Genomic DNA, 23,165 nt, shown 5'->3' with positions numbered 1-23,165 from the left:
TCACCAGCTGATCCCTGGGAGAGCTCAGTGCGGAAAGCACACTGCACACGTGTGCATGCACACACACGCGCGCACGCGCGCACACACACACACACACCACTGAGCTTCAGCTTTCCTTTGATTAAATCTTGACACAGCAGTGTCAGCTATGAGGTGCTATGAGAGAGACCCCAGAAGCATGAGCGTTCCTGTCCCTGACCCAAAGGGATAGCATAGAACAGCCTCTCAGAAGCCATCCCCAAAGCCAGAATGAAAGCCAGCTCTTCTGTCCCTGGGCTTCCCTTCCAGACAGCCTTTAAGCCAGAGGTCTGGATGTGAATCCTAGTACCACCTCTTACTGAGAGGTTTTAGGCAGGCTGGTTTATTTATTCATGTATTCACTCAACAAACTCCTACCTAGCCCCTACTGTATACCTGGCACTGTGTGACAAACTGGAAAACAGGAAAAACAGGACCCAGTCTCCGCCTTTAAGTAATCAACAGTCTAATGAGAAAAGCAGACTAATAATTACAGGATAGTATGGTTTTCTCATCTGTAAAATGGGGCTAATTATCTCACAGCCTTATTTCAAGGATTAAATAATATGAAGTGGATTAAACAGTGCTAAATGCCTGGTACACGGCTGATAAATGTGAATTTTCTCTCTTTTTTCCTCTCCTTGACATAAAATCTCTGCCCTCCCTCTATCTGAATCATCACTCTGGTTTGAAGGACTGGGAAGAAGCTCTGTTCCCAGACACGGAGGCAGCATCACTAGGAGCTGTCATGCATGGCCTGGACCCGAGGTCAGGCCCTGGTCAGCAGGCCAGGGAGAGGAGACCCCATCCAAGGGAGACCCTGAAAAGCTGCCCACCTCTTTGTCCCATAAGCATCTGGTTTCATCTGAGAACAAACAAATAAGGATTTTCCTTCCTGGTGCACAAGTTTCTCCTGAAGTTGAAGGAAGCAACTGGATGTACAGTAAAATTGTCTAGACTTCAAATCAGGATCCCTAGACCCTACCCAGGGCCTCCAGGACCCAGTAGAGGGTCCTCAGGGTATTCACCAAGTTGCATTGGGTCTTGGATCCTTCAGCAGTTTGAGGGGGAGGATGCTGATGTTATTTGCAACTCTAACATGTTCTGATTCTAACTAGAGAGCCTTTAGACAAGAACCTTCACCAGTGGGATATGATATAAGAACTGCAAAAGTAGGAAGGTTTACCCTTCTTTGTTGATAGATGAGGAAAGAGAAAGTGACTGCACTGAGCTGTGCAACACAATACTCAAAGTTTCCACTATTGACCAGAGTGAAAGAAGACATTTAATTTTCTGTTTACAAAAATCAATGCATACTTTCTGTGTTTCTGAAGTAATTACAAACTTGAAAATACTTATGCCTATTTTGCTAAAAACAGCTGGCTCTTGTTGAAAAATAAGCAAAATTCACAATTGCTCCATTTTGGTAAATAAAATAATTATGTTTCTTGTTTCATTAAGGCAAGTATCTTAACAAGTGACCAAAATAACCCCTGTTAATCAAGAAATAGTTTACTGCCTGGAAAGTTTCAGAATGATTTGCTACAATTCTCTCTAGTAAAGAGGCAAAACCATCCCTCAGTTTTCTGCTATCATTGGAAAGAAATCTTTTTAAAAAGCACTTTAAATAGATAAGTGCTATAAAAAAGTATAGAGTGTACCTTCCCAATGTGAACTACATCTATCTCTGAATTGTAAAGAATGTATATCAAAATTATATCATGCAACAAAATGCACATTTTGTAGAGGGGGAAGAAAGAAAAGATTAAATTGAATCTTCCTGACAATTGTCTTAAATCACACCTTCCTGCCTGCAATTGAAATTATAAGTCACATTGCTTTGAGTTAAATCAAATTCATCCTGGCAGGAAGATAGGCTGATGTGGCTTCAATTTGGTTTGAAAGGTGAGATAGAAGAAAAGGAAAAATCTGTCCTCAAGAAGACACTCTTCACCAAGGAGCTAGGAAATGAGACTAACCCAGCAGGTAACCGGACACCCTGCATGACTCTTCCACCAGCCAAGGTTTCAACCAACACAGCACATTCCTGGCATTGTCTGCTGCCCACTGCAATGCCAAGTTTTTACAAAAGGTTTTACAAAACAAATTTGTAAAGGTTTTACAAAACAAATATTTTTCCACAAACAAGGGCAGGCCCCCAGTCTGGAGGGCTCAGAACTTCAGAGCAGCGGTCAGTGACACCAAGATGCCCTGGAGCAGATCTTCCAAGATGTCTCAGCTGAGATGTGACCAGCATTAGTCTGGGCTCCCCTGGAGCCTAACTTATGACCATCTCAGGCTTGACTTATGTGGGAAAGTCCTAACTAACTGCAATGAAATGGGGCTAAATCTGATATACTAGGTGTTACAACCAGAAAATATATTCCTGACCGTATTTTCTATGTGAGCTTCAACAAGCAAAACTGGAATGAAGGAAAGAGGGAATGAAGGAAGACTGAAAAGGGGAACATGTTGTTCCCAATAACTCCCACCTGATACATAGGGTGGGGCTGCTTGCCTGCACATCACTTCATTTGATCAGCACAGCAATCCTACAATCGTTAAGGGGCGATTGTCTTCATTTCTTTTTTTTTTTTTTTTTTTTTTTTGAGACAGAATCTTGCTCTGTTGCTCAGGCTTGAGTACAATGGCGCAATCTCCGCTCACTGCAACCTCCGCCTCCCAGGTTCAAGCAATTCTCCTGCCACAGCCTCCTGAGTAGCCAGGATTACAGGCACCTGCCACCAGGCCCAGCTAATTTTTGTATTTTTTTTTTAGTAGGGACGGGGTTTCACCATGTTGGTCAGGTTGGTCTCAAACTCCTGACCTCATGATTTGCCCGCCTCAGCCTCCCAAAGTACTGGGATTATAGGCATGAGCCACAGCGTCTGGTCAATTGTCTTCATTTCTATGGTTGGGGAAACTGAGGCACTACAAGTGAAGAGACTTGCCCAAGGTCACCCAAACTGTAAACAGCAGCACTGATTCTCATGACTACCTGCACATTCTTTTCCACCACACTAGCTGAGATACTCAGGCTCCCCTCTTGAAGGTAATTGTTGGATTTATTTCATAACTAGCCCTCTCCAAATCTTTCTTACTCCACTCCCTTAAATCCTCCTCATTCTTCAGAGATGCGTCATTAGTCCCTATTCCTCCATGAAGTCTATTCTGACAATTCGCTCTTCTGGAATTCAATTTTAACCCTCATTACATGAGTTAGCTTGCAAAAGATCCTTAACTGTTTCTTGTTTTGTCTTCTCAGCCTGATTATGAGCTCTTCAAAGAAAAGGAGCGTGTTGCATATATTTTATCATCTCCCACCATGCCTGGCACAGTACCGAGCCCAAAAGAGGTGCCCAGGAAGCAGCCACAGAACAGCCTGCATTGATGCCTCTCTGCTCAGCCCCTCTGGTAGCTCCCCAGTCTTTCCAGAGCATTCCATTTGCAGTGGCCTTTGAGGCTGCACAACCGGCTTCCCAACCAGCCCCTCTCTGGCGTCTTCCCCTGCCCCCTTTTCCCACCATCACCCTGCTATAGCCACACTGGCCACTGTTTCTCAAACACATCAGGCACACTCCTGCCACAGGGGCTTTGCACTGGCTGTTCGCACCGCTTGGCACTCTCTTCCTCTAAACATACACACGGCGCACACCTCACCTTCTTCAAGTCTTTGCTTATAGCAGAGCCCCTGACCACCTCCTCGTTTAATTGTAGTCCCTCATATTTTTGCCCTGATTCCACTGATACATCCCCAGCACAGGTGTTCAATAAATGCTTGTTCAGTGAAGGAAGGGAAGAATCTGAGCACATACCAAAAGAAGGCAGGGGTACAGGCCACTGTCAAACTCCCAGCCAACATTGAGGAGAGTGCGATTTCTCCCAACTCCTCACGGTGGTTTTATTTCCTCCCATTCCCACACCACAATAAACAATGCCAGCCTTGGTGTTCACCTCCTACAACTGCCCACATAGCTAGGGGCCCACCATTTCATACATTTAACTCCAAATATTCCATCCCTCAATTAAATGGGAAGTTCCTGGAAGGCCTGGCCATGTCTGCTATTGACTTTGTGTAGACCAGTCCCCCTTTTATGGTCCCCTACCCCACCCCATGCCCTGAGCCTGGAGGACCCCCAAAATAAAGCTATGGCCTGAGTGAGTGGAGATGATCTTGTTCATGCTAAGTCTGCTACTGGAAGAAAAAATGATGCAGCTGGCCTAGAGAAACGCCATACCTAGAGTTTCTCTCAATCTTCCAGAGAGCTGAGCCCAGGTCAGCTCCTGGCACAGTCATCTTCCTACCTCTCCAGGAAAGGAGGCTGCCAAACTAATCACTTGGTAACGCACCTCAGGACTTCACTACCCTCAAAAAGTTTTCTTCCAGTCTCAACGTTTCTACTAAAAGAAAGGATTCTCTTGATTAACATCAAAGGAGCAGAAAAACAAGAGGGCCCTTCGCCCCTTACTAAGGAGCTTAAGAGTGGTAATGGGCTTTTATCTGTTACTAGCTGCTAAACCTGGGATAAACTCATTACAGTCACTGAGCCTCAATTTCTTCATCTGTAAAATGGGGATAATAACACCATCCCACAGGCCTGCTTATGCGGTTAAGATGAGGTGACAGGTGTAAAGTATTCAGCACATCACAGATGCTCAGCAAACATTAATTCTCTTCCTCTTCCCATTTCTTCTCCAGACAAATTCAGACCTATTTTTCTATAGTCCTTCTTCACCGGTTGTTTTTTTTTTCCCATTCTTGATTGATTGATCTCTTCTATGCACTTTCCATTGGATTCCTCTTCTAATATAAATCCCCAGGTTCTCACAAAATAAAAGGCCTGGCCCAATTATTGAGTTGGACATTCCATGTCATAATTCCCACATGTTATACCTTCTTCCATTTACTCTTAGAAACTAATGCAAATTAGAGGATCCACTTATTATTAAAAATGAGGTTTGGAAGTGGAAGAAACCAAAACGTTAAAAGACTCACTTCTCCAAGCCCATGAACTGACAGATCTGAAGCCTTCTCGAGACTCTCCCTTCCTCTTAACAGCTCCTTCTCTCCCATCAGGGAAATATGATGATTAATTAGACAAAGCCTGTCCCACTTATTGTTGAAATCCTTTGAGGCAGGAACCATATAAACACAAAGCATTGTAACTGCACTAAAGAGAAACCAGAAAACCCCTCTGCCTTGGGATGCCAACCAAGTCACAGCTAAATAAATCTGTAATGGAAGATCAAAAAGGATCTTCCACATGGATAACAGAAAATGTCACTAGCATAAACAGGAAGAGAGATTAGTTCAATAAAGGAATAAAGTTACATTTGTGGGTCTTGAGTAAGATTCTTGCTTACTTTTAACTTCCCAGCATATAACTCACAAGGTTATTAATATGGACTCCTACTGTTTTGGGCAAATAAACAGCTGCTGATGTTTTGTGCCCAAACCACTTTATTAGAGCTTTCCTTTACAGCAATTGTTTCTTCCTTTACAAATCCTGAGAGGCTCAGACAGCTGAAAACCAAAGAATGCCAAAGCGGAAGGAATAACAAAGAAGAGAGGAGGCAGCCTGTGTGGGCAGGGAAAATGGGGAAGGGGCTGTGGACCCTCACCTTCTTCTTTGTAACCTTCAAGCAAGTCAAGGTTCAAGAGCAGAGATCAAAGACTGGATGCAGCACGATCAGAAAGGCTATTTTAACCCCGGTGCTAGGAGTTAACACGGAGCAGAATTTACCACTGTGAGAAGCCTCGGATGACCAACCCTCCAGGTTTGCCCAGGGAATTGGGGGCTTCCCTGGACCTGGGACTTTCAGTTTTAAACAGGAAAGCGTGAGGCACATCAGGATAAGCTGGTCACCCTGAAAGACATGTGACTATGCCAGGGCACAGGAAAGCACTCAGCCCGGTGCCCGGGACATTTTGGGTGCTCAAAAGTCGCAATGAATCTGAAAGAGCTCTAGCCTGCAGCTGGAACACTCTGCTTTTTTGACAAGGACCAGTTCCTGGAGGCCCCGCAGTGACCTAGGAGAAAATGTTGTCCACAGCTTTGTGGTGCCGCTCCCTCACCCTGTTAGACCAGGGCCTTCTACTGCTGGCCACCCTACCCTCCAGGTTCCTTGTGGACACAAATGCAAACCAAGCCCCTGCCTGGCCTCCCACTTGACCTGAGGCCTCTGAGCCTACACTCAAACACCATCTTTGATAAGATGATCTCTCATTCCTCTCTATGAGAAATGTTCATCCTCCTTTCTATTCCGTAGAGAGCATTGGTTTTGTAGCCAGTTTCCCTTCTTGGCTCTACCACCCATCAGCCCTGTGACCTACCTTGGACAAACTCTCTAAGTCTTCATTTTCTTATGTCTAAAAACTCTACCTTACTATGTTGTGAAGATGAAAAGGAATCGCTAATTTTAAAAATTACAACTATATTTGTTCATTAAAATACATAAATCAAGTAATCATGCCTGGACAGCACCTGGGCCAGTCCCTGACATACTGGAGTACCGTAGCTGTCTTCCTCCATTCCCTTGATACAATCAATCTTTAATTCTCTATATGCCTGTTGCTCTTAAAATAAATCTAGGGTTTGGCTAGGATTCTCATTTGTCACTTCAAATCTTTCCTTAGCTTTCTAATTCTCATATCCATTGGCCTAAGCAATTTTGGTACTGTTCTCCTAAATCTCCAGATGCCATTAGCACAACATTTATTAAGCCAAGCTTCGAATCCTGTCTTGCCAGAGTCCCTGAATTACCTTCCTCCTCCTCTGGGATCTCAATGGCCTTTAACTCCAAATTCCCAGGGGACAGAGATGGACGCACAAGTCAGACTGGCGAAGCCCAACAAAGCACCAGAGCTTGTTAAGATGCAGCACTCAACAATCGTAATCAGGGAACTCTGCTCTGAGACTTAAACTCAGTGCATTTGTGGAATGAACCTATTCATGCTAAAGAACTGGCCACAAGCCTCCTTTGTAGGTATCGTTTTTCATTGTTCTCACCTGTCCCAAGGTGAAGAGTGTAGATGCCACTTCTCTGGATCTTCCCAAACACTGTATTTCTGTGAGCTCTTAAAGGATGGTGGCAATGGAAAGTAGCCCAGCAAAGTATGCCTGTTGGCTCTAAAAACATTTTAGCAGCGGCTCCATACGGGAAGCCACTCAATGTTTATTGTGGCTGGACACTCAGGGGTTTCCACTAGCATCATTAAAGACAGCTTCATCTCCCAAAAATAAACCTTCACAAAACTGAAATTGAATGTCAGGCAGTGAAAGAGAACTACATCTCAGAACTGCATCCCCACTGGGATGATCTGTCTAGCAACATATTTTAATCCATAATCGTGTAGTCAGAAAAACCACCAAAGCTTAAATGTTCGTATAACCAGGAATCCTTTTGCTTAAAGTTCCAGTTGGCTGCACTGGAACAACAGGGGTCTATAAAAGGTATACAGATCCACAGAGAAGATTCCAGAACAGCAGTCATTCCCAATCACTGCCACAACATACCGTGCTGTGGAACAGTTGTGAGGTAATTAGTGAGTAACAATAATTTAAGTATCAAAGCTTATGAATGATTAGCTTTAACTCTAATAAATTAAAGGGATTTCAAGGTTGTTACATTCCCTTGCATACTAATATGCTTTCTCAAGTAGGAAAAGAAAGGGTGGAGTGAGAATGAATGCAATGTATTAGGAGGTGCATCCTCCTAGCCCTGCCCTACGGCACATGCCCTGTATGTGGGCATATGTGTGAGGAAGGGGGAAACCTCAAGGACCCCTGGGCTCAAGCATTGCATTACATATGGAGCTGACTCTAACACCAAAGGCAAGTGAGATTCAATAGCAATTGTAGGAGCCATGAAATACCACATCCCTGCCAAATCCAAGGCAGAAGCTCCACCCTTCAAGAGACACTCCAGGCCAGCATAAACAGCATGGCCCACCATTCACTGAAGGTGGATTAGCCACCAGTGGACCTCAGCCACTTTGCCTGTATGGCAACCTGTATGGCCTCTGCCCTTCAGCTTCTTGCATAATTCTATCTCTCCCCAAAGCCCACCACACTGCCTTCTGATTACATCTATCACTCACATTCAACTAGGTTTTTCCTCCAGGAGCTTTCTGTGTAACATCCCTCCAAGTGGACTGCTCAGCAATGTACTTCTCCACAGGACAGCCTGTCTGTCCCCATCTCCTAGATAAAACCCAGCTAACAAGAAGCCAAGCTTGGCTTTCCACCACAAACCAAAGGAGACCCTCAAGCCCCAAATCAAGACAACAGCTTTGTATTAATCCATTTTGTATTGCTATAAAGGAGTACCTCAGGCTTGGTAAATCATAAAATTAAAAATTTATAATTTGGCTCATAGTTCTGCAAGCTATTCAAAGTCCAGCATCTGCTGGGCTCCTGGGAAGACCTCAGGAAGCTTACAATCATGGCAGAAGGTAACAGGGAAGCAGGTATGTCACAGTGATAGAGGGGCGAGAGAGAGAGAGAAGAAAAGAAGAAGAAGAAGAAGAAGAAGAAGAAGAAGAAGAAGAAGAAGAAGGAGGAGGAGGAGGAGGAGGAGGAGGAGGAGGAGGAGGAGGAGGAGGAGGAGGAGGAGGAGGAGGAGGAGGAGGAGGAGGAGGAGGAGGAGGAGAAGAAGAAGAAGAAGAGAAGGAGGAGGAGGAGCTAGGCTCTTTAAACAACCAGCTCTTACATGAACAAATACAGCAAGAACTCATTCATTATCAGGAAGACAGCACCAAGCCATTCACAAAAACACCTCCCACGAGGCCCCACCTCAAATGCTGGTGACCACATTCAACATGAGATTTGGAGGAGACAAACATTCAAAGCATATCAAGGGCATTCAGCTATTCAAGTGAAATGAGGTCAGAAATCCTATACGATGGTAATGAAGATGCTCCAGTAACTCTGTATGTGACTCTGAATCCCATAAATACCTTTGGGAAAACATAGGCCAGCCTAACCCAAGTGGCTAAAGCTGACCTTCAAGGCCCTCATAAATGACAAAACCAGACTGTGGCTTTCTGACACTTTTCATTCTGAATTCTCCTTGAGATTCTCCACCAACTTACTTATCAAGGGCAAATAACAATTTATGTCAAGTGAGTGGGAAAGAATGTGGAATTCATTTATTTTACAGCCTACACACTTCTGGCTAAAAATGAAGATTCTTTGGTCATGGGGAAAAGTTGTGTCCTTTGGCAAGGCTTTTCTTCTTCACAAAGCTGTGGTTCTGAACTATTAACAAAGGTAATTAGGCTCAACTCCTAAGTCCTGCTATTGAACTCTTTCAAAATGTCAATCACTGTTACTAATATAATTTCACATGCAACAGTTCATTCCAGAGGACAAATAGCTTTACTATTTAAATGACACTCTTTCCTCAAATAAACTCCAAGCACTCAGCAAACATCACATCCTCTTTTTCACAAACGCTGCCAAGTCAAAGATCAGATGAGAAGGACATGAGCCAATTCTAAGTGACATCCAAAGCTATAGGAGACAGAAAAACATCCAAGCCCAGGACATTTGCTGATTCTTAGGGACCATAAATGATTTGTAGTCATGGCGAACAACCTGCTGTTACTGACCTGGTATGCATTCATATGCACATAATATGACTAATAAACTTTCAGGAAACAAAATGCAGTTAATAACCCATTTCTCCATTGTTGGGATGATCTTGATTCAATGAAGTAAGATAATGGATTTAGAAATTAGTCACATAATGTAATACATTATTAATCATGGTATTCAGAAGGGTAAATAGATGTTACAAGAACACCACCCACCAATTCAATTTCCTTTTAGATTTATTTACTCTCCTGAATTCTTTATACCACCATCATCCCTCACAAAAATATAACAATCTGATCTTTCCTCTTTTCCCAAAACAGTTATTTTCAACTTTGTTTTCAAAAGAAGTAGAACCTTTTTTAAAAATGAAATATTTTATAGAACGACAAATAGAAAACAGAAGACAGTGGAGTTTCGTTGTTGCAGGGAGGGGAGGGAGTACCTACAGGCAGAGTCTGGGAGACCCCACTTAACCGTTTTAATTCTCAGGCCGCAGATCAAACCTTCTACAAGTTTAGGGCTCCTGGGGACACAGTTTGAAAACCACTGCCCTAAGGCATCTATGTAAAACTAAAATTATGTATGTAACATAGGACACAGGCAAAACATTTATTTATCAAAAAATACGTAAAATACACAAATCAGAAACACTGAGAGTCTTTTTTTCTTCTTCTTTGTAGAGATGGGGGTCTCACCATATTGTCCAGGTTGGTCTTGAACTCCTGGGCTCAAGTAATCCTCCCACTTTGGCCTCCCAAAGTGCTGGGATTACAGGCATGAGCCACCACACCTGGCCAAACACTGATAGTCTGAGAAAACAGTGAGCAAGGACACAAATAGTCCCACAAGATAAAACAAACATCAGGGGTTGGGGAGGATATTAAGTTCTAGAATAATCAAAGGAGTACAAATCAAAAGAATAGAGCATTTGACAGGGATTACATTTACTCAGAAAAATTTGAATGATAACACCCAATGCTGGCCAGGCTCCATGACATTGGTACAACAATACACTACTGGTGGCTGTAAAGAAAGGCTTTCCTTCTGAAAAAACAATCTTTCATAAAAATGTTCAGACTGTTTGAGTCAGTACTAATCCCACTTCTGGAAAGACATCCTTAAAAATAATCAAAAAACAGTGAGGTGAAGATGTTCATTTCTGCTCTAATTATAATAGCAAAACAAATGTCCAATAATAGGAAAGTGGTTGAATCAGTAATGGTATACTGATGACAGAATACTATTCAGTCATTAAAAATACAGTAAAAGTTCTCTTTAGAAACTCTCCATTTAATCAATTCTCCAGATTAATTATGCTTGCCACTCCCTCTGTAACAAACCCTATTTGTCTCTAGTACCACTGCCCACGGCTCCTGCAGATAGTCGAGTTGTACACTTACCAGCCGTCCAGTGGGTTTGTTCTCAAATGTGTTTACACTATTTGTACTTGTCACTGTAACAGCATAATCTAATCACGTATTACATAAACCAATGAAATACGACTGCTAAAAAGATGAGCATTGTTTCTAAGAAAATTACTTTAAGTTCTAAGTGCTTTGCAAAGCCTTTATAAAGGGTAGTCAGTTAAAGAAAAGCAATCAAATTACATGTGAGCAAAACCATTGCAAAAGATGAGACAAAAATCGTAACAATTTAGGCTACTACGCTGAGACTGCTTCATAAGCACCTTTAAGTGTTCAATGAATTTTAAAGAAAACAGAACTAGAAATCAAACTTTGTAAACAGGACATTATGGGAGTGGTTTGTGCAAGGAAGATGAACAGAACGCCAAATGGCAGATACATTCCAAAGACAAAACTTTGGCCTGATATCAAGAGTCTTGCAAATGAATGCACATTTTGGATAAAATTAAAATAAAAATATTTAAGGCATGTATGTAATATTTTGTTGTACTCTCCTCTTTAACCAGTTTTTCTATTAACTAACTGAAGCCCTGATCACATCGACTAAGAGGGATTCTTTGTCCTTTGAAAACAAGTCCACTATGACAGGGACCAAGAGTGCCCGTACTCTTGTAGAGTGTCTTTAGTGTACAGTTCACCACTATAATCCCCAATCACTTTCCCAGTGCAGTGTCTGGCACACATTAGGTCTCCAACAGATAAATGTTGAACCAATAAACTATGTAGCAAATATGGAAAAAAAAAAGCGCTTCATTAACAAAAAGAAAGTGACAAAGCAGAATATAAAACTCATGTAAAACATGACTACACCTTCATTTTGAAATATGGAGGCAAATGAACAAAGCTAGAAGGAAATGCTCAAAATGCAAACTGATTTTTAGGGTAGAATGAATTATGGGCAGTTTTATGCATTTTTAAATATTTTCCTAAACATTGGCACATTCTTTTCCATATTCAGAAAGCTACTAAGAAAAGAAGAAAGCTATCTTTATTTTTGCGGAACTTCCAAAATAAGAACTGAATCAACATTTCCATTTCCTGCACTCTCCAACACTGAGAACTCCTTTAGCAAATTCTTGCTTCATCCACCTCACCATGTCAAGCCATCAGATCTTTCTACTCCTGAGATAGAGGGAACCTGACCCTTACTAACACTTACTTTGTGTTTCTAAACCCCCGGGATGCTTTTTTTAAAAACTCATAAGTTATCCACCCTCTCATTTAACATCTATTTGGTCAAAAAACTTCTCAAAACTGCAATTCACATTCCCAAGAGAGTCCCAAACACCATCTAATTAAATCATTCAATCAGAAAACAAATTAAAATGAAATATCACTGCAACTCCCAAGACGAAAATGAACTTTTCAGTCATGACGAGAACAGACCTCTGGGGTGATGCTCCAAAGCCTCTTCTAATTGCAAGTCCTGTGGAACATCCTGCAGAACATTTTGTGACATCTGCAGCTTCCGGGAGACTTTCCTTCTAAAGAAAAGAGGAGCCTGAACAAGACTCCAAAGCAAAACATCTTTTTTGGAGAGTGGTAACACTTTCATTAATGACTAACGTGGCCCTAGGCATCTGCACTCATCCATTCATCCACACTTTCACCCCACAGCTGCTTTCTGTAGGATGTGCCAGGGACTGTCCTGCATGTTCAGCAAACATTAGTTAAGGGACTGGAACCGCTGCCTCTTGACATGAAACAAAGCAAAACCCAGAGCTTCCTGAGTTTATCTATAGCGTTTCCAAGTGGGAAGGCTGCTGACTCCCTCACCCCTCAGCCATCCTCTGAGGTCTCTTCCTCTGACACCCACTTCCACCATTGTTAACGGACTCCAAGGGACCTTGGGGCCCTCCTGGGAGACAGTTTAGTACGTGGCTAAGAACTTAGACTTCTGAAGCCACACTAGCTGAGCTTACATCCCTGTACTACCACACACCAGTGTGTGACCCTGGACAAATCATATACCCTCTCCCTGCCTCAGTTTCCATATCTGTAAAATGGAGCGAATATTACCTACTTCATAAGGTTGTGAAGAGTAAATAAGTCAATATATGTAAAGTGTTTAGAATAGGGCCTGACACATCCTAGGTGCTATATAATTTTAGCTATTATTATTACCCCTTATTCCCTCCAGCTCAGCAAAGTAAACTGGATTGTTCTAAGGGCTATGCTGACTAGAGGGAACTTGACAGTGGGGTACACATAAACAGCTTGTACCATCAAGCACAAGAGCTTGATCTTATTGTCCTTTACCACCCTCTGCCTTCAGAGAGCTGCACTTGATCAGCCCCAAATTTTATAGGCCCTTTACCTCTGTTCCCTAAATCCCAGCTCAGGATGGCCCCAGCACCGCAAAGGGAGCAGCTGGTCATTGCTACACCATAATGGCACAGCCAACCTGGTAACCTCTGCCCCTGCCTGCCTCATTTCCAGTCTTTCCAAGTCACTGACCATTCCTTACCTTCCTATAGGTTGCAGCTTTGGCCCTCTGTCTTGAGATTGTGGTTATTTCTGAATACCCACAGGGGTCACTGCATGTGTACAAGTGGAACAACATGTGTTTTAGGGACCCTGCCTCCTTTTTTTTAACCCATCTTCTCCAATTTTTCAGGTATAGATTTCAAAGTGCTGAACAACACATAGTTATAAAGTTTCTGGGAAGAAAAATCACAATGCTTGCTTTCAACTTCAACATTATGCTTGTTTGCATGTCGAACCTTAGAAATCATATGACATGGTCCATATTCCACATGACAGGCACCCACTCCATGACAGGCTCAGGGGTTAATGGCATCCCCTGAGCAGTACCTTGCTCACCTCCTGCCTGACCAGAAAGAAAAGCACAAGAGAATCATTTTCCAGGAACACACACACACAGAATCTGTGAATGAAAATCTCAAAATCTGTCGGCAAACTAGAAATGTCAAAGTAAGGTATGGCTTTGTGTCTCCCGGGGAACATTCTGAATCACCCTGGGGGAAACACTGTACTTCTATTGCTGATTAATAGTCCATCAAGATCTGTTTGATGGAAAAGGACACGTAAGAAATAATAGCAACAGGCACTCACAGATAGGTAAATTGGTTTCCAAGCCCAGTGCCAGGTTGAGAGGCAGAGGCAGAGGCAGGTCTGAAGAAGAAGCTGTCTATGTCTCTCTTTTCTGGGAAGGTGCCGAACCCATGGGCTTGTTTTGAAGTCATTAGTCAGGAAGCACTATGGGTGTGGATGCGTCTCCTGCACTCACCTGAACCTCCCTGAACCTTCTCCAGGGAAGGAACTATTCTGGACACCCGGGGAAACACCAAATTCAGACGGAGGAGCCATCTCTACCCTGGCAAGGGCAGCAGGTGCAAGGATTGAAATTCAGACATCCACGTGTAAACAAAAGGGAGTGCTCCTGGCGGGGGGCGGGGGAGGAGGGGGAAGACTTCAGTTCAATTCGACTTTGCCAAGGTCTGCCATGCTCTGGCCCCTCAGCCTGGTGGGCCTGCTAGGTTTACAGGGGAACTAGGCTCGGCCCTGCCCTTAAGAAGATCACATGCCTGGTAGAAAGCAGGGGGCGCGGGGAGGCGAAGAAGTGTGGACGTGAGGGCGTGTGTGTGTGTGTGTGTGTGTGTGTGTGTGTGCGCGCGCCCGGCACCAGTGCTCCTGGCCCAGAACTCCATCCCCTCCCTCTGACAGCTCATTGACCAGGTCGCCTCGGGAGAGGGCCCTGCAACCCCCACCCTCCCTTTGGACCTCCGCACTGGTCTGGAGCGCACCCAACCAGAGTAACCTTACACTTCAGACTCAACCCAGGTAGGTCTGTCTGCTCCGCCCCGGCTGCCCCCAGGGCCTAAGAGTGGAGCTACCAGAGGGATCGGCCTTCACCCGGTCCTGGGCGGCTCCGCCGGGAAGGCGCAGCCCAGGGCGTGTTCTTCCAGTCTTGGGCGGAAGCATCACCACAGTGGACAGAGCTCAAGCTCCAGCGCTACTTGCCGGCGCTGATACCTGCTCCTGGAGAGGGTCCTGGACCCGCGGGCTGTGGTGGGGGTAGGGACTGCTATAGGTTCAAGCGGTTCTCCTTGCTTTCCCCATCGCGTACCAACGGGATCATAGCAAGACTGGGGCTGGGGCTGAAACACGCAATTTTCCTAGCCTCGATTGTCCGGCAACCTGCGAGTCTTAACTGCCAATAGTCAGGGCCGCCGCGCGGGCATCTCGCCTGACGCCTACAGTGGCCAAAAAAGCTCGTTTGCCCGCGCGTTCCCTCTTGTACACACACAGACATTCACACGCACACACATTCTGAGCAGGACTTGTGTGCGATCCCGAGAGCCCGCGAGCAACCAGCCCAGAGTCACACGCACATTTGGACACGTGCGCAGCGCGCCCCCATATCGCCAGCTAGCTGCACACATCCGCGCGTGCAGCCCTGCGCACACACGTGTGCCCCGGGGAAGCGCGCACGGCCGCAGACAGAGGGTCCCGCACGCAGGCAAGAGCTCACACTCAGGCCCCACGACTACCACGCATCTGCGGCCCCAGAGCCCCGCCGTGGCTGAGTTGATGCGCACCAGCCCTAGCGCACCCCGCGCCGCGCGGGCCACTCCCGGGCCTCATGGGCGACCCAAGTTTCCGGGGCGCCCGTACCTTGAATGTGCTGCTTGATGACATTCTCCAGGTGGTCCAGCCGCTCAATAATCTTCAGAGTGTCCCCTTTGTCTTCCTCCAGCTTCTTGTCGGGCGCTGGCTCCTGCCCCCGCACATACACACTGGCGATGTAGTTGGTGACCCAGCCCACGTAGAGCAGGCAGATGATGTTAGTCATGCCGCTCAGGATCACGCAAGTGGACACCAAAGTTTTGGTCTTCCTGGTGCACACCATTCTGGGCTCCTTCCTCCATATAGAGCTCCCGGGGGCCCTTCCTTGTCGCGCGCCCCGGACTCCCCCGCGCTCACACCCCGTAGCACGTCCGGAGCCGCTGGGCACCCCAGCACCTGAGTCCTGAGGTTCTCCAAAGCCCGGTCCGCTGCCGGTGAAGCCGCCGTGCCCAAGTTTGCAGCTCCTGCTACTGGCCACCCGGAGAGACCTTGACAAAGGAAACCAGGTGGAATTTTTTCCAAATTAAAAATCCCTGAGCCCTTCCTAGAGGGGTCACGGGTAGCCGGCAGCCGCGCGCCCAGATGTGTACGTCTGGGAAACTTTGCCACTGCCTGTGTCGGCGGCCACACCGTTTCCCATCGCCAGTGCTGGCTGCCTTGGCGGTCCGACCGGCCGGCGCTGCGAGGAGAACCGCGGCAGCGGCTGCGACGGCTGGGAGAGCCGCGAATAAGAGCGGCCCGGCCCCCTCCGAGCGACAAGCGCCGCCACCAATCGCGCTCCGGCTCTGGAGAGGGGCAGGTGCTGAGCGGCAGCGGACCAACGGGGCGGGAGCGGGGGGCGGAGTCCAGCCCCCAGGCCCCACCTGCTGGCCGCCCCTGGCTCCCGCCCCCAGGGACGCGCCCGGGCCTCCACCCGCGCCTTCGCAGGCTGCCCCAGACCCGAAGCTCCCGGAGAGGGCGCGCTTCCAGTCCCAGCCCTTAGGTCGGCAGCTTCCTCGGTGAGGGGAATTCCATCTCTTGCTCTTGGGCAGGAATCTTCTGGTTTTAGGGGGGTCGCACGGGTCAGCTTCTTTCATCCGCCCGGGGCTTCTCGCATTGGTGCCACCGGTCGACTCCTGGAATCTTTTCTTGGTTGCCAGGACCCTGAGAAGCCAAGGAAGTGCCAGCCCCAGGGGCATCCACTCCTTCCTTGGCCTCACTTGGGCCTCCACCCTGCCCTCCGCCCTTCAGCCACCGGCCTCCTGAATGTGTCCAGACCTGGCCCTAAACCTGGCTGAAAGGAACCAACCCTCCGGGAATCTCCCAGAAGCAACATTGGTGACCTGTTAGATGACTCTCTACCACTTCTTCCCCCACCCCCACCGCTTGCCCCAAATTTTGCCCCTATCTAGGTTTTTCTTTAAGTCTATACAGCTCCCAGGACATGGATGTGTCCTTTAAGCCCAGTTTTCATTCATGTGGGACCAGGGTCACCCAGTGCATAGGGAAACCCTGCAAGGAAATGCCACTGGGGGGAATTAAGGTCTCTCTGAACTGTAAAGCCCTTCTATATGTTATTTGTGATTGCTGTCGGAGAGGGCGGTGGGAGAGAACTGTGACTGAGCACAGGGGGAGGCCAGACGCAGAGGGTGATACTGCTGTGTTTGTTCTTAGTGCCAATGTTTACTTATATTATCCTCTTCTGCTGAACACCCCGTTCTCAGCACCTGAACAGAATTCCTTTAAACAAAGACTTTTTACAACACAGATTTCCTGCCTCTTCTCCATCTCTGAGTTGCTTTAATTTTTTGGCCTAAAAGCCAGGGAGGCAGTCTGCTGCATGCCCACTTCGTTGTGTGCCAGCCTTCCAACCAGTCACAGAAATACTCAGGGCAGCTCCCTCCTGGGATGTCTCTGGATTCAAATAACTGGCCCCACAAAAGAGGGAAGGCACAAAACCAAAGAAAGGGCACTTTATGGCCCCATCAGCCAAGGGCCCTTCTACCAGCACTTTGCTTAAAAAACCTCCCCAAAGATGCTGTGAAAACAGATACCAACTAGGGACCCTGGAAGATTTCCCTTGATCCATAGCTGGAAGAGAGAACAGTGGGTGTGGGTTGAGGTGGCCTAGGGTATAGGAGGGGGAGAAGAATCGTGTGTATGGTATGTAGGAGATACATACGTGAGAGGAAAGAATGTACAAAATTTCTGAAAAAATCAAAGTAGAGAAATCTGCCTCCAGGAGGGAGTAAAACTTGTCTCTCCCTTTTTTCTCTTCCAGAGGTATAATCCAGCTCACAAATAAAGGATCTGAACTTTCTTCTGGTTGGACAGACTTATAAGCAATGCCCTTGAGTACAGGTTAAGGTGTAATCTTTCCTTCTGTTCTGCCCTGTCTCCCAGGAGGAGCCCTGGAAGTTCAGCCCTTCTTGGAATCTTCCTAAACCACCACAGGGCTAGAAAGAGGAGGCAATACACATTCTTTTCACATTCTTAATGGAAAAAAATTCCAAGTTTAAAAAAAATGAGGGTCAAGAAGAAAACAAAGTGAATTGTGTGATCTTAAATTTTGTACAGCTGATCATCTATGACAATGTGTAACTGTACAGGGTATGAATACAACAAAAGAAGAATGCTGAACAGGTTTTCCTCTCTGAAAAGTCACAGGGTGTGGCTGACCAGTTCAGAGTTTTCTCTGGAGGTGCAGGCAGACTCTAGGGTTCTAATCCTAGATCTACCATGTATTAGTTATGAGAGCCTGGACACATTTCAAAAAGTCATTAGGGTTCAATTTCTCCCATGTATCAAATGTAGGTAGACAATACCTTACTGAGGACAGGTTGTGAAAATTAACTGAGAGAATGTTCCAGAAAGGGCTTTAATTAGTGCAGGACACATAGTGAGTGGTTAGGATCATGTGAGTTTCCTTCCAGATATGGTCACTCCCTTTCCAGGCCAGAGCTCAGCTCCGTGATCTCCATCCTGCTGTTTAGCAATACTTGGTTTCTCTACCTACCAGTATCAGCCCTCTCTCCCCTAATGGAAGCTAACAGGAACTAAAGCTATGAGCACCGAGGAGCTCATCTCATCGTGGCTAGCTGGGCTCCAGCACATTGGCTTTCTATTCATAATGTATGTCTTCACCATCAGTAGTACAGTGATCTGCATAGGTTGATAAGATATTCAAAATCAAAGGCTAGTTTCTTCCAGGTACTGGTCACCCCCAGTACCCTCAACTTTCCACTCAAGACCCTTAATCCCTTGGTTACAAACAAAGGAAGTGGGAGGGGGCATAAAGACTCTGCTCACAAAGATTTTGCAGAGTCACAGGTCAGAAAAAAGTCCCTTTGCAAGCTCCCTCGTAAACAATACCTGGGTAGAAATCCATAGCGTTAGTCCTGAATTCAGTTACTGTACATCCAATCCAACAAGTAATGGTTGTGCTCCTGAGGTTTTGTGTAAATGACCAGTTGTCCTAGACTCTGCCCACTTTGCTCCAGATATGTAGATCCAATCTGAGTTTCATTGTGTCAATACGGGCCTCTTTTCTGAGCTCAGGAAGCTGCTAAAAATCATCCTTGGATTGTAAGGATGTTTCTGATTCTCAAGTTCGGTCATTTATCTAACTCCTGTGTTTCCTCTCCTTTACTTTAAATAAATCCTGCCTCCTGCTGGGGATCATTGTGAGGAGTTAATCAGATAATAGGTGTGAGCAGGCCTAGCTGAGACTCCAGTACAAAGTAGTTCTTCAAACTTATACTGAGAGAATCTAGGGTCTCCTTCAACTCCTGCCGCAAGAGGAGAGTGAGTGCCTTGAGGCATATACAATGGGGCTGAAGATTCTTGATAAGGTTTACCTACTACAGCCTCTGGATTTCACCCATCTTTTACATTGGGTAGGCAGCTCTTCTCTTTTTTTTTTTTTTTTTTTTTTTTTTTTGAGACGGAGTCTCGCTCTGCCGCCCAGGCTGGAGTGCAGTGGCCGGATCTCAGCTCACTGCAAGCTCCGCCTCCCGGGTTCACGCCATTCTCCTGCCTCAGCCTCCGGAGTAGCTGGGATTACAGGCGCCCGCCACCTCGCCCGGCTAGTTTTTTGTATTTTTTAGTAGAGACGGGGTTTCACCGTGTCAGCCAGGATGGTCTGGATCTCCTGACCTTGTGATCCGCCCGTCTCGGCCTCCCAAAGTGCTGGGATTACAGGCTTGAGCCACCGCGCCCGGCCGCAGCTCTTCTCTTGATGTGATTGAGGACGAGCTAAGTAGGACTTCCTACCCACAAGTACCACCACACTGTGACTCCCCCAACACTAAGCCTTCATTCAAAATACCTTTGATACTAGAGTTAGAAAAGGCCAGTCACTAATGGAATTCAGCCACCAACCGATTACATTCTGCATAGGGTACCCTGACCTGAGGGTTAAAGAGGAACAGTAACCAGTCTTGGCCAATGGCCGTTCACTCTTCAGAGACGGTTGTCAGTGGCCATCTGTACCTACCAGATGGCAGCACCATGCAAAGCCTTGGGGCCAGAGTGTCAGGATTTGGTGGGGGGCGGGGGGTGGCTAGAGGGTAAAAACAGGTCCAGATCATGGAAAGCCTCAATCCCTGTGCTGGCTGCATGGGAATTGGGGTTACCAGGTTCCTAGGAGAACAGGGATTGTTGGCACTTCCAGCAAGGATGAATGTGTGGTTCAGAGACAAAAGCTACAGAGGAAAAGTAGGGCCAAGATTGGATTTTGCCAAGCTACTGGTCTGAGATATCATTAACAAAAAAGGCTCACTTCTCGGGGAGGGATGGTAAATGAAGAGAGAAATGTTTGTTTAGTGCCTACTTTGTACCAGGTCTAGTGTTTTTCATGTTCTCTCTTGAGCACAGATTACGGAGCCAGACAGCTGGGTTCATATCTCAGTTCTGCCATTTACTAGCTGTATGATCTTGGGAAAATTCCTTAACCACACTGTGCCTCAGTTTCTTCATCTGTAAATGGAGATAATACTGATAATGCTTACCTCATGTAGAAGCTGTAAGAATTAGATGAATTAATGTATACAAAGCACACTAAAGGCACTACATAAGTATTGGCTATTGTCATTATTGCTGTCTCTGGGCACCAGAGTATCTAATATGCAAATGAATGGAGGGAAGACAAGTCACCCAGAGGGCACTTTCCTCTAGGAGCAAAGGGTCCTCTTGCTCCTCTTCTGTCACCCTATTTAAGGATCCAAAACAACTCCTAGCTGAGTCACAGGGCAAATCCTGGCCGGAATCCAGCAACAAGACCCATCTAACCCTCTGTCCATTGATTCATCCACTAAATATTTTCTGAGTGCCTGCTCTGTGCTAGACCCAAAACTGGGTACTGGCAATACAGAGATGACTCACAGACCCTCATCCCTGCCCTCAAAGAGATCACTGTTGAATGGATGAGGCCAAAAAATAAACAACCATAATATAGTAGGATAAGCTCTTTTCTGAGATATTGTATTAATATGAAAAAGAAGGCACAGGAAGTCGAGAGAGGTACCAAATTCCTCCCTAGCAAGTGGTTATGCAACTTCTGAACAGCTTCACTTCCATTCAGTCACCGGACAACGCTGCTGGGTAAAAATTTCTTCTTTAGACCCAGAGGAAAATATTTGCAAGACAGTCAACAGACCAAGGATTGATACCCAAAATATATAAAGAATTCATATAAGCCACTAAAATAGAGGGGCAAGAATATCCAAATGGAAAAATGAGTCAAGAATATGGACAAGTAGAGAATGTATAAATAACCAATGAACGTGTAAGAGAGTGAAAAAACTTGTTAAAAAATAAAAATACATTTTAAAAACATAGATATAGTTCACCTATCAAATTGAGAAAAAAATGAATAGGGAAATTTCTCAGTGTTAGAGAAAACGTGGGAAATAAGTACTACTCCCATATTCTGTTGGTAATTGATACAGTTGCTTCGGAATGTAATTTGGCAGTAACAATGAAAATAAAAATGCACATTGCCCTATGACCTTGTACTCATAGCATGGTCCATGGACCACTGGCATCAGCATCGCTTGAGTGCTTAGTAGAGATTCAGTAGATCAGGCCCATCACACACCTACTGAGTCAGAATCTGCATTTTAACAAATGTCCAGGTGATTTAAATATACATTATAATCTGAGAAGCAGTACATATGAGATTGTTAACCATGGGTCTTCCTTGGAAAAAGAACCAGGATTAGAGATAGTGTCCAACTTCTGAACTTTTTATAATGTTCAGCTGTAATTCTGAATTTTTACAGCAAATATTTCTTAATGTAATTCTTTTGAAATTAGAATTTTTTTTTATTTCAAAAGTGATTCTTCTGGTTGTGGTGAAATCTGCTTTGCATTGGTTGCAGTCCTGCTTTGTGACTTGAGCTAGTCTTATACTATTTTAAGCCTGTTTCCTCACCTGCAAAATAGGGATAATAATCCACACCTAGCAAATAAATAACCAGTCCAGCCTTACACACCAACAGGCTTTGAGCACATCACACCAAGCACAACTCAACCTTTGACATCCGTAATGACAATTCTTATTGTCAGGAAAATGGCCATTCTTTATGCTTTATGGCCATAGAGAAGATAAAAATACTGTGGGAAGATTTCACCAAAGCGAACAGATACACATGCACACATATATACACAACATACAAGATTCTTGAGCTACGTATGCTACCCAGAGAAGTGTTTCCCATTGAAATATAAAATAAATCATCAAGGTATATAACCATTTTCACCATGTAGTGAGAACAGGGATGTTATCAGCCACCACTTTGTTCTGCCCTCAGAGCCATTGTTTGGTTTCATGTATTTGTACATAACTTTTTTTCTTTTCTAGACAGGATTTCAATCTGTCACCCAGGCTGGAGTGCAATGGAGCCATCATATCTCACTGCAGCCTGAAAGCAATCCTCCCACCTCACCCCCACAAGTAGCTGGGACTACAGGCACACACCACCATGCCCTGCTAATTTTTAAAAATCTTCTGTAGAGATGAAGTGTTGCTATATTACCCAGGTTGGTCATGAACTCCTGGACTTGAGTGATCCTCCCACCTCGGCCTCCCAAAGTACTGGGATGACAGGCATGAGCCACTGTGCTTGGCCTTATATAACATTTTTATAGGGTTGTCTGCTTATTCAGATGCAGTGAAACATTTTATAAGAGTTTGGCTTCCTTCTCGATAAAAGGATGTTGTGTAGGAGATATGTTGAGGAGGAAAGCAGCACAGCCCCGAGGTTGCACACATGTAACCAAAAAGACTTGGGTTCGAATTCTGGATCTGCTATTTACTGATTCTGGGAGTCTTAAGTTCTTGGATCTCAATTTCCTCATCTGTAAAATGTAGCATCTTCCTTATAGGGTTGTTTTGACAATTATGAAATGAAATTTATAGAGCTTGGCACTAAGTTGTGGTAAGCATTCAACAAATGTTAGTTTTAATAGGACTTAACATATAGCATTTTTTATTCTCAATCCACAATTATATATATTATACAGCATATATATGTGGCCTAGGGGCTACATATGT

The 23,165-nt window shown here is 45.2% G+C and overlaps 1 protein-coding gene across 6 annotated transcripts in view; it reads right to left on the bottom strand.

The window, feature by feature from the left end:
- The window catches only part of GALNT18 (polypeptide N-acetylgalactosaminyltransferase 18), a 362,102-nt gene extending 345,742 nt beyond the window's left edge, over positions 1–16,360 (bottom strand). For all 6 annotated transcript variants that reach the window (XR_013404005.1, XM_077963393.1, XM_015114859.3 and 3 more), the window contains exon 1: positions 15,680–16,360. Coding sequence is in view for 5 of the 6 variants with exons in the window: in XM_077963393.1 (XP_077819519.1) it covers positions 15,680–15,914 (235 nt within the window). In the remaining variant the exon portion in view is untranslated. The remainder of the gene's footprint in view (positions 1–15,679) is intronic.
- Between the last annotated feature and the right edge of the window lie 6,805 nt (positions 16,361–23,165).

The sequence above is a fragment of the Macaca mulatta genome, chromosome 14 (assembly GCF_049350105.2).
Source record: "Macaca mulatta isolate MMU2019108-1 chromosome 14, T2T-MMU8v2.0, whole genome shotgun sequence".
Lineage (NCBI taxonomy): Eukaryota > Metazoa > Chordata > Mammalia > Primates > Cercopithecidae > Macaca > Macaca mulatta.
The sequence above is the reverse complement of the archived record's forward strand: the minus strand, read 5'-3'. Positions and strand labels throughout refer to the sequence as shown.